This window comes from Amphiprion ocellaris, chromosome 18 (genome assembly GCF_022539595.1).
Source record: "Amphiprion ocellaris isolate individual 3 ecotype Okinawa chromosome 18, ASM2253959v1, whole genome shotgun sequence".
Lineage (NCBI taxonomy): Eukaryota > Metazoa > Chordata > Actinopteri > Pomacentridae > Amphiprion > Amphiprion ocellaris.
This window is the reverse complement of record NC_072783.1, coordinates 24,288,574-24,300,961: the sequence shown is the minus strand read 5'-3', so window position 1 is coordinate 24,300,961 and position 12,388 is coordinate 24,288,574. Positions and strand designations below refer to the sequence as shown.

The window sequence follows — 12,388 nt, the reverse complement described above, 5'->3', positions numbered from 1 at the left end:
TCAGACACAGAAATAAGACAGTGAAATGATGGTGCATTGCTTAAGTTTACATGAAGACCGACAAAGACCAGATTTCCATAAAAATATGAGAGGAAACCATGAACAGTTAAGACAGGCAGACGGATTGATTGACTTGCTTTTGAGTTTATAACATGGGTTTACCTGATGGGACTCATCCCAGCCGTTCTCATCCCTCGTCCCCAGCCTCGCCCTGTAATACAGCAAAGTCTCACAGCAGGAGGTGTCTCCCCCTGTCAGCACAGTGTGGTACAGCGGGGTCAGGCCACAGCGGTCTTTGTGGTCTGGAGACACTCCGAGGGACAAGAGAGCCTGAAAAGAAGCAAGGCGAAGAAAAGTAATTTTCTATTGTCTGTGTGTAGCAGTAATATCTCAAAGTGAAATCACAAAGGTTTAACTGAATAATTCTAACTGGCTGTGATAAATATTTTGTTGTTCACACCACGGATTGGGTTCCTCTCTGTAATAAAAGTATAAGGGTCTATCTTTGGTGAAACACCCTGAGACAAGTTGTTATGTCATGATCATTTTGAGCCAGTATCAGAGGTGGTTCAGCGTTTGCAGCGTACAAACTGTTCCGTAAACACAGTGTTCCCTCTCCACTGCTCAGTGATGTTTTTAATATTATTGGGTCAAATATTGTTGCCCTGATAAATGCTGCTCTTACATCACACCGTGTCCCTGCTGTCTTTAAATATGCTGTGCTATAACCTCTCATCAAAAGCAAAAATATTGACTTTTCTGTCCACTCAAACTTCAGGATGATTTCTAAGACACCTTTGGAGAAAGAAGTTGTTATCCAACTGCAGACTTATCTAGATAACCATGGCGTTTAAGAAAAGTTTCAGTCTGGTTTAAAAACAAGTACAGACTTAGGGTTAGGGTTTGCCCATACCGTACTATTCAAAAGACATTAAAACCTCGATGGACTAAAACTTTTAAGGGTATTCTCCACCGTCTGGCTTCATACAGTCAATGTTTTGCAGAAAAACCTTGGACTGATCTTCAAAAGGTACTTCAAATTTCATAGACAAATCAGCTCAGTGGTCAAAACTAGCTTTTTTCCTTTATGACTTTTTAGTCAAAGTTATGGCCTATGGCTCTCCCAAAGACTTCTCCACCTTTCATCTCTTTATTTACATGCAGTTACACTTATAATTCTTCCTAACACTTACATCTTTACATACTGGTTACATCTGCAACCAACCAGATGCTCCTAGATGTTCTGATATTTAGGCGCAAATGTAAAGCTGATCCTACCTTCACAGTAGCGGCTTCTAATCTGTGGAATGGGTCATCTTCCCCATGTGAGAACTGCTCAGACTTCAGAGACTTAAATGTTGCTGCTGGGGACTCACCTCTTTGACATTCGACTCAAGTAGAGCATGACACCTTGACTTCATCTCTTATTGTGTTGTATTGTTTATTTTTATTATTGTGTTCTCTGATTCATTGCATAATAAGAAAAATCCAACACTAATTACAAAAAAGCAAAGCAAATCTGAACATGGAATATTATCAGGCAGTTAGCTTTATCATATAGTCACATGTAATAGCACATACTGAAAAAGTGCAAACTGATCATGGGGGATGGCAGTGGGATGTGTATTTCTTTGTGTTTGTGTGTGTGTGTGTGTGGGGGTGTCTATACAATAGATGGAACAGTATGTGATAATGCAATTGCTTTTGAATTGATCACATGGATAACACTAATACAAAGAATTAACAACAAAAAATGGAGAGTTTAAGGTAATATTATCACTTCTAGAAACATTATGGGATGATTTGTCAGTGATACACCAGGTTTTGTACAGGAAAGGGCAAACTAACCAAAAAGTTATGGGATACATACATACATACAGTCCAGAGGCTACTTAAAGTCCTTAAAATGTCTCTGCTAACATCCACCTCTGATGCAGGGCTCAAAATGCTCAATTATTTACTTACTTAGTTAAAGACCATTTCCATGGGGTATTTTTTGATGCTTTGCTTTTACCCTGTAATTAAAATAATCCCCCCTGCCCTACTTGAGTGCGTTTGTACTCTGCATGCGTGTGACTTTAACTTGTCCTTACCAGCAACCCAGCATGATTGTGAGCCCGAACTGCTTTGTGCAATGCTGTGAAGCCATCTCTGCTCCTGAAGTCGAGGTGAGTGCCGCCCTGAACCAGCACCCTGATGCCCTCCACCGACAGGCCCGACTGCATGGCCACAGACAGCGGGGTCTCTGACCCACAGAGAGGGGTTCAGGGGCAGGAGGGATGACACAGAGGGATGAAAGTGACCCTCAGACACTCTATTTTATATTAACACTTAATATCATATGCAAGGAGGAAATATAATTTCTTGGTGAGATGCTGCACACAGTCTTGTGGTAAACTCACCTCCGGTGTCAGGGTCATGAAAATTTGGATCCAGACCTTTATCAAGGACTTTTGCCATTTTCTCTATTGCGCCTGTCTGAACGTAATCCAGAAACTTCTTCAGACTGGCCTGAGTGTAGATAAAGATGGAAAAGCATGTCAGTGAATGGAACTTAACACCGAACAGTAATGAACGGCAACGTTCAGTTCGCAGGGAAAGAAATACCTTTGTGCTGAGTTTAGCGAGAGCCTTTTCATCCAGATTGGTCTGTTTATAAACTCTGGTTTTGTACCTAAACTGAGGACCAGAAAAAGATACGTGTGAAAAATATGAATCATCTCACTGCAACACAGTTGAATTTATCAGACAGCCTACATAGGGGAAATAGCTAACAGATTACTATTTGCACTGTAAATCCATAGCTCAGAAAAAGGAACTGTTATTCCTGTTAACTGTTTCCAGAAATTCCCTCTCCCACTCAGAGTTGCTGAAACACTCCCATGCTTTATTTCTTTAAACCATTATGTCAGATTTTTGGTTAGTTTTGGGGAAAAGCTTAAATAGAGCTTCAATAGATGGTTTTGGAGAAGTTTGCTGTCTTTTTTGTGGTTGGATTAGGTAATAACAAACTGTGCTTATACTCATTTATATCTGGGGCAGTTTTGATCACAGCAAACACACAACGTCATGCTCATATAAGGCCAAATACATCCCAACAACTAACATCCTGCACAATCAACTCCTTCAATACAGACTTTCTGACTGATAATATGTCCCATATCCATTTAACAGATGTTTAAATGGAGATTCCTTTCTGAACTACAGTTAAAACTTTGCATCTGTTTAGACATTTTGTTTTATTTTGTATTTGTACATTTGGAATTATGGAAAAAGCGAGAACATTTTCCAAATTGGGACCCTCATTTGTTTGTCATACTTGCTCCTATTTTTGTTTTAACCATAGACCTCTGCATGAACCCCCGTTGGGCCTTGGGCTTTAGGTCATCCGTACCCTTTGACCCCCTCTGATGGCAGGGCTGCAGCAGTATGTTCCACAGTGTTAATGTGTTTTAAAAAGAGCCCTATATTCTACCAGTAATTTAAAAAAAAAAGGTGGAAAAATTCTAATCAGTGTTGGAAAATCCATGCATCCGCCACATATGATGCTTCAAAAAATGACTTTAGTTGGGTTTATCTTTGACTGAAAACTCCATCAATGTAAAGCCCTTAACTTGAGGTTTAGTCTCCACATCAGAACAATATTGTGATTTCAAACCAACCACCAGCTGAGCAGCTTGGATGTGGGAAGTCTAAGATCTTATCTCACAGCTGACAGTGAGCTGAACTATCCATCGCACCTCAGACATCTAGAGAGCAGCTGTGTTTCTGCCAGCAGCAGAGATAAGTTTGGTGACCAGAATAAAGAAGCAATCAGGCCTAATACTGGCTGTAAAATAACTACAATGTATGCAAGTTGTGGTACACAATAAGAGCTAATACTATCCAGACGCTTCTGTATATCACAAAAGCACAGCAGTGATTCAGATGGCAGTACTTCTTTCATCAGTATATAAAGTTGTGGATGTGTGAGAAACAGTATCGTGCAAATGTTTCAGGCGCTTTAAATATTTAGATTTTTATCAATCATGCTGGGAGGGGTCTGATTGGTGTCAAATTCATTCTAAGAAGAAGAGCAAGGCAGCAGATGGTGTGGCTCCCTCAGATCTCTAAACTCGTCATCCCTGAAACAATCTGGGATTACATGGAGAGGCCGCCTAAATCCACAGAATAACTGTGGCAACTTCTTCAAGATGTTTGGAGCAACTTACCTGCCAAGTTTCTTGAAAAACTAAGAACTGGTGCTGCTTTAAAGGCAAAGGGTGGTCACATCATATATTGATTAGCTTTTACCTTTTTACTGCACTGAGTGAGGTTAACTGTTAAAAAATATCCATGATATTATTTCTGAAAGTCATCTTGATTTTTATTTGCTGTGCCTGAAACTTTTGCACATCCTGCGGTGGAGCAAAATGTAGCTACAAGGCCTCATCAGCACACAGTCATGTCCTCATCTGGAACTCAGTCAAGAATGTAAATACTCTGGTCTGAAGCCAAACTGTGAGTGCAGGATCCTCTTTCAGCCCCACCCAACTCTGCAGCCTATACCGCAACTGCACCAGCAGGGGGCACTGTGAGATAATTGTATTACAGCATGGAAACTTCACAGTGACGATATCTCACAACCCACTTAAACCAAAAAGAGGAGAAATACAATTTGCAAGTTACATAATGTACAGAACTCAATTAAATCCATCCAATTGTGTAAAGATTCCCCTTACTCAGTTCATTTACTGTGCAGAGCACTGGGATTCTAATAAAGGAGACTAAACATTGCTTCGTTTGGACAATTTCTTGTATTTTTATTTAGTTATGAGCTGTGAAGTTTTCAAAGTATGATTTAGCTCCATAGTTAAAGCCACTAGAAAAGTTGCAAAAAAAATAAACATGTGCATTAGGTGTATTTAAGAAAAATGCAAAATTGCATCTGTTTATTCTTTTTTCTTGAAACCTTGAAAAAGAGCCTGCATGAAACAATGTCTCAGAAGTAAAGAGGGCCACTGATATCCAAAAGAAATTGAACTAATAACTTCTGTACTTTTTGTGGGGATTTGGGGACTCAGTATATTTAAATATGACTACTTTTAGGTAAAGAAATGAACAAAGTATGAATGAAGTAAAGTACGCTACCACACTGTTATTCCTGACCATGTAGAAAAGGCTATATAAGAGTATTAGGATTTTCATTTTCAGAGGTAAAATTTTTGACAATATGACTGAACAGATGACAGTAAAAAGTAAATATTAAAATTCAGATATTCTCAGTGATTTAAATCTCAGACCCTTTATGATATGATGAGAATTTTGGGGAAGTGTTGGTACTTAGTAGGTAATTGTTAAGTGTTCCTGTACTCAGTGGTCCCATCATACCTCCAGGTAAGGCACCCCCTTCTCCAAGGACTGTGAATAGTCCCGCAGGGGTCGCTCCTCCTCCAGGAACTTGGCGTCCCGCCCGTCTCCAGCGGGCTGGAAGAGGCCATAGTTGTAGGCATCCCACAGCGACTCGTTGAGGGAGCAGATGATCTGCTGCTTGGCGTTCCACACCGTGCAGTCCTGGTCAAACTGGAGACACCTCTGACAGGCAGAAAGTAAAGGGCAGAGTGAAGGTCAGAGGCAGAGTACAGACGTGCTCATGTTTCTCTCTTGTACATCTACTCTGAAGGCAATAGTAAGGGTTAACAATGGTGAAAAAAGTCTGGTTTTGAAGGGTTGTTTCACGGACGCACCAATGTTAATTGTTGACAAGGTTTGTCCCTGATTTTATAAAAGCCTGTTTGTGTTGACATTTTTCAATCCTTTGATGAAATTGCCATTCACTGCCAAATTGCTGGGATAAACAACAGACAGATGACAAATGAAAGGAAAAACTTAAACCTTTGACCCCCACAGTGAGGGCTTCTGGGGGTTCTTTTATGCTGCAGGGGGCCTTTTTGCTGGCATGGTTTGGATCCAATTTTCCCTTTAAAGGGAAGAGTAACTGCAAATAAATATTAAGTTCTGAATGATCACTTTCATTCTGTGATGAAACGTTTTAATCCTGATGGAAGTCTCTTCCAGAATGACAATACCCCCATTACCAGGGCAGGAGGGGTCACTGAATGGTTTGATGAGCATGATAATAATGTAAATCAGTTGCTTGGCCTTTGCTGCCACAAGATCTCAACCCAGTTCACCTCCTACGGAAGATTTTGGACTGACATGTTTAACAACATTCTCCACCACCTTCATCAAAATACCAAATGAGGGAATATCTTTTGGAAGAATAATGTTCATCCCTCTAATAGACTCACAGAGACTTCAAGAATCAATGCCAAGGAAGCTGTTCTGGCAGCACATGGTGGCCCAACACTTACTAAGACACCTTATATTGGTTTTTCTTTCAATTTGTCACTCATCTGTATATTAGCTATCTATGTTATTCAGTTCAATGAAGAAATATAAATGTACTAGTACATATATTCTTTCTGGGGTGAAACTATCACAACAAAAGGACAATGTTAGCACACAATGAAAAGTACTTTTTGTCAAAAATATTATGTTTGCCACGCTAACGTTCAGGAGGTGCCGTTGGCTAATCCAGTAGCTTGTAGGCTATGGACCAGCTTAACTTGTCGGCTAACTAGTTAGCTCGTTGGGCTAATGTACTGTGTGTAGCTTTTTTTTTTTTTTTTAGATGTAAGGCCAATTTTAAGTTCTAATTTAGTAATTCACTACTACTTATTTGTTAGAAAAAATATTGTGCTCATTACTCCATTAAATGAATGCATACACAGAATTTATCAGATTTTAGAGAGAAAATCTATGATTAAAATATGATACACAATGTTATATAATAAACATTGTCCTTAGCATCTCAACAAGCTACAACCTTAAGAATATATCATCATACATGACTAACATTAACCCAGATATACCATAAATAATGAGTTTATTTCCTTTGATAAGTACATATAGCCGATAATGTAGCGGTTTTGCTGCATAGAGATCCATTTTTGGCAACTCCCAAAGAGATTTTAGCCTGTCCCAATGGAAAACCAATGCTAAAATGACAGGAACTGAAATTTTTGAACCAGTTTTGTTAATCAAGGTTTCATTTACACAAGCATATTAGACATTTTTGCTTATTAAATGGTCAGAAATATTGGGACAATGCACAGTTTTCTGTCAACTATGTGACAATAACACAGGCTAAAGGCCTGTTCTGAGACAGAAAAAATTCTGGTATGTGTGCTTTAACTTAAGTAAAAGTTTGATTGCAGGACTTGTCCTTGTCATGGTTGTGTTTTTACATTACAGTATTGTTTCTTTTACTTAAGTAACAGTGTCTGAAAACAGAAACCTTATTTTTTTTTTTTTATTACTGCCGTTTTAATCTGGAAAAAGCTTTTTTAAATCATTAAAACAATTTAGTGATAATGTCTAGTGTTTTTATATTGGATAATGCGAGTCTTTGTCTGTATAAACAGGTTAGTCTTTCTGGTTAAATATCTGGTCAAATCCTTTTTATTATTATGGTTTAATAATGTAGCATGATGGTTTCAAATCAGTTGGTGAATGATGAATGTATGAGAATGTGGTATGTGCAGAATATGAATGCATTACTTTTAAATAATTAATCGCCTGCCACAGTCATGACTTAGAAGACGTATGCTATCCTTTTCGTCTGGGCTACCCGCTTTTGTGGTTCTGGTTCACATTTATTTTCACATAATATTTTTCTCCCCTAATGAAGGGGTAAGAATCACATAATGGGACAAATTTTCACCTTTTGTTATTTTCTTCTTTGATAGCCGTATGAAAAGCATACCATTTGTGCTACAATTCAGAACAGGAGGAACAAACTACTTTGAAGAGAAAATCTCCTTTGCCTCTTACAGCATGTCTGTGTGCGATAACACCAGAGGCTCACTGGCCACAATGAGAGAATACCTTGGCTGTATTATGGGAGCGCAGTGTGCCTAACTAGATTTCACTGTGATTTGTGCACTGCCCATTTCCTCATATTGTTCCATTTTGTTGCCTTGCCACAGGAGAGCCGTCTATTCTTCCCCTTTTCTTACTGAAGTCTGGAGCCAAAGGAGAACGTTGAAGGAAGGAAGGCTTTAACAACAGGGCTGAGAGGTCTGGGTGAGATATATGCATTCATGCTATCGTTCCATTTCAGAGGTGTGCAGGTAAAACTGCACAGCTCAGCACACTTCTATGTCCCCTCTGTCCCCCCGCGCCTCCTTTTAAGCCCCCACTAGGTTGCACTGTTTGATAGTGTAGTCAACTCTATTGGCATGGCAACCAGTTCATTAGTGGAGGCAGGCACCCGTTGCCGTAGCAATGTCTTGGTGGTCCCTGGGAGGTAAACCACATGATGTGGATGAGCACGTGTGTGTTTATGCGCACGCATATAAGTGAGCCGTTAAGTATATGTGTGTGTCTGAGCGTTGTTATGGAAGTGTGCTTGTGCAGTGTGGTGTATGTAGTTTTCTAGTTTCTGTGTGTCTGTGTGAAGAGAAAGCGATCGAGTGGCTAATTCCTGTGAGGGAAGTCTAATGTAATGCACACTGTACATAACAGCCACACTTCTCTCCCCATTGTTCTGTTCTATACAATCAAGCATTTTCTGAGATTTTTCTGGCAGCACTTTTCCCCTCTCAGGAGAAATATTTAGACTTTCATCATACAGTTTTTGAGAACACATATTTGAGTCTTTACTAATTTACTCCCCACGTCTGCCTTCATCACATTCATTCCCTCCCTCAGTCTCTTTAACTAACACACATTCTCTCTCTCTTTCTCTCTCTTTAATTCAGCTCAGTAATATTTCAGCTGCAAGGTTTCGGATGCTGAGTGTTTGTCAGTGATTGCAGAGCTGAATGCGATGCCTGTGGCTCGTGGAGACCTATGAGCAACGCAGATGCCTTCCACATATTCCTTTCCTTTCCAGAGTCACTCACTTCCTCAGCTCTCCCCAAACTCATTAAAAACCTATTAGATAATTAGCAATTACTGTTATATTGAGGGCAGATTAGCTGGCATGTAGAACAGTCGGCATGTTCAGGGAGTTGAAAAGGGAGAATGGAAGATGGGGAGGGACTATGGTGGGGCGGCCATTCTCACCTGGATGTGGTTTGTGTGGGCTGACCAATTCTCACCTGCCACCACCGTAAAGCTGAGAGCTGCTGCAAGTGTGAAATGATGCCAACTTCAGTTTTGGAAACTAATTATGCCCATACCTGACCCAAGGCAGATGTTTGCATGGTGTTGTTGACTGAATATGTCTGTCCTTGCAGGCTGCTCAACACAAGTCGAGCTCTGTAATATTTTTACTTCCTTTTGGGACTCGTCTCTGGGCATGTGGGATGATTGGAATGAAAATGCTTTGAAATAGGAGATGTGCTTATACAGTTTTGTGCATGATTTGACAAATATATAAAAAAAAAATCCTTGAGTCAAATACTCCTGGGTTCTGTTGAGTGACTAATTTGAAGCAGATGTAGCGTCAACTCTCCAGTAAAATTACTTCAAATGTTTTAATAAGGAGATGCAGAACAGCTGGATTTAGCAGGGAGGTAGTCCCTTTCAACGTTCAACAAAGAGAAACACGGGGAGAAAATACAGTAAGAGGATGAACACTGAGGGGCTTCACTGGAAAGAAGCAACCAAAGCCTCAGCATGTGCCCTTATGAAATCTCTGTTCACTAATTTTTGAGAGATAGTCACCAATGTATATCATGTGCTGAAATTTTATTTTATTGTTTTAAGTTTTGTTGTTCATGTAATTGTTGTACAAATACAAAAATATCTGAACAGTTTTATTCTTGTCTGTACTCACAAACAGATCAGGATCCAAAATAGTCGCATATGCCAAATGCATAACTGCTTTAACAGCTTAAATAAATATAACAATTTAAATTCTGTTTGTGAAAATAAAGTTTTTCTCTCTCTGAGGCAGTAATACCAGAGAGACCTGACTTGAACTACTTCCTCATTTGGAAAGAACTCCAGTCAGTGCCCTGTTTGTGATGGAGACTTTTTAAAAAAATAGATAACTAAACTTTTAAATGTTTGATTTTGAATAAGCTCGACAGTTTTTTTTTCCTGGTTTGTTTATTTAAATTTGTTCTGACTTTTGGGTCATGAAGATGCTGGTACTGTGTGCACACATTTCAGCAATTTCACAAAAAGGGCTAAATGGGCAGTATTTCTGGTGCACGTACTGTTTGTTTGATGTCAGGAATCCCGATGCGGAACACCATCATGGTCAGGAAAGTGTCCTCCAGCGGAGCCACTGTGGTCATGCTGCGCTCCATGAGAGCTCGTCTCTTTGCTGCCAACAGATGCTGCTGCTGCTTATTGGCAACTTGTTGATGTACTGGGCCTAGATTGGGCATATAATTGATACCCCTGTTGCCCAGGTTGCCCGGCCTCAGTGGCCGGTCTACTCTCTGTCTGCCGACCACAATGGCTGCTGGTTTCACCACCTCGCCACCTTTCCCTTCCCAGGATTGCCGTCCTCCCGTCATTTCCTTCTCCTCCAGACCCTCTAATCCTCCATTCTCTGTGTCACGTCCACCTTCATCTTCTCTGTCTTCTCCTCCCTGCTCCTCTTCCTCCTCTTCATCCTCCCCATCTTTGTCATCCTGACTGGGATAAAAGTGCTCATTATTTCCCAGCATCCTTTGCTGTGCAGGGGTCACTGCAGAGAGGGCTGAGTGATATAGCTGTCATGGAGACAAAACATGGCTATCCCATGAGACTGGCTTCATCCTTAGACACATGCTGTGGGAAACAGGCAGAGAAGGGAGTAAACTTTGGTCATTTAACTCTTATTACATTAAGAGAGTGAACTTAGCAAAATTAGAATGTGTGTAATTCAAGTATGTAAAAGACACGTGCAATAATAGAAAAACTTGCCACTGGCAATGCTAATAAGTCCACATGTGTGAATTAGCACAGAGCTGGTCCACATTTTCCATTTAGCCACTGGGAATGCATCAGGGAATAGCAGGCTGATGAAAGACAGGCTAAATATAAACTCTGTGAATTTGCATCACAGGTTCTGTGCAGAAGAGAGTGAGTTGGATGTGCAATTTAGCATCACATGAGGTCAAGATCATTGCTGCTTTGTGAAAATGGAGGAGACCTCGGTTTGAGGCACAGCCCAGGGCTAACAGCTAAATGTGAGATTCTTAAAGGAAAATTCCACCCTCAGACACTTGTACACCATTTCACTATTTCATTGTCTGTGTGATGCAGGTGTTATTTTTAAATGAAGTGTTAGAATTGACCTTGTGGAACATTCATTGCTCTCAACTTGCCTCAGTCATGTCTGCGCGGCTCAGTGATGAGATTTTGTCCCTTCAATACCTTGTGACAACCTCTGAAAACATGCCTCAACCTGTTGCACAAAGTTCTGTGCAGCTGTGACAGCCACAATAAGAGCAATGTGGCTATGTGGTATATTGTAATCCAGACTACATTTGGTGGATTTGCACAAATAAGGTGGTGAATTTTATTCACAACATCCAAGAGCTTCTTCTTGGAAAATCTGAAATGTTTAATCACCATTAAAGGGTCAGATTATTGGAGCAGGTTATCTGGATGCCTTAACATCAGTCCATGTTCCAGAATAAGTAGGTTTTTTGATCTCACATAGCAAATGTATGCAGATAACTCAGTGAAACAGTTTCTGGGAAGTTACATCGGAATACACTGACATTTGCAGAGTTTGCTGTTGATATACTTTCGGGAATATGTTAAAATTCAGCTTAGGTTGAGTTATGCTACAAAAATGCAGGACTTTTTCAAGCTGAGAAAAGCTACAGTCGCGGGCCTTCATTTGAATAAAATGAGTGTTGTGGCTGCATGGTTTTGAGCCCAGTCTCACTCCCAACTTGTCACATACTGCTGTTTTGTCAGGAAACATACCTGGTAGCATTAACAGAAATGTTTCAATGCAAAGAGTTCAATAGACCTACAAAAATCTGTCAATGTCACAAAAAGACCAAAAAAAAAAATCCAAACCCAGATGTTCTCTGCTGATGCCATCACTGTCTCTCCTATGCACCTACAGGAAAGTGAAAGCACAAAAGAAATCCCTCCACAACAACAAAGGACGCTTTTTTAGCCATCAACTGTGACAAAACTGCAATTTTTGATGTGCTTGGATGGGTTTTCTGGTCACTTTTTAATCAACTCAATTTTACTTTTCCAGCACTCAGTCATTACATTTGCCATCTTTACATAATAAGGTTAAGACTTTCAAGTATGGCTGAGGCAGTTCTCCAGTGCTACCAACACTTGGCAGCACTACAGAGAAAAACTTTGTTTTAGCAAGAGGAAATTTACAACAGAACCAGACTCAGGGTGGGCGGCTGTCTGCCTCAACAGGTTG

General features: G+C 40.2%; 1 protein-coding gene across 5 annotated transcripts in view; it reads right to left on the bottom strand.

The window, feature by feature from the left end:
• LOC111582621 (SH3 and multiple ankyrin repeat domains protein 1-like) overlaps positions 1 to 12,388 on the bottom strand; it is a 60,021-nt gene that overhangs the window by 23,309 nt on the left and 24,324 nt on the right. For 4 of the 5 annotated variants that reach the window (XM_035957742.2, XM_035957741.2, XM_035957740.2 and 1 more), the window contains 6 exons: positions 10,212 to 10,773; positions 5,371 to 5,574; positions 2,608 to 2,679; positions 2,403 to 2,511; positions 2,094 to 2,245; positions 163 to 330 (listed from right to left, as the gene is read on the bottom strand). In XM_035957742.2, coding sequence (XP_035813635.2) covers positions 163 to 330; positions 2,094 to 2,245; positions 2,403 to 2,511; positions 2,608 to 2,679; positions 5,371 to 5,574; positions 10,212 to 10,670 — 1,164 coding nt within the window. In that variant the 5' untranslated portion in view covers positions 10,671 to 10,773. The remainder of the gene's footprint in view (positions 1 to 162; positions 331 to 2,093; positions 2,246 to 2,402; positions 2,512 to 2,607; positions 2,680 to 5,370; positions 5,575 to 10,211; positions 10,774 to 12,388) is intronic. The other variant, XM_035957743.2, reaches the window with a different exon arrangement.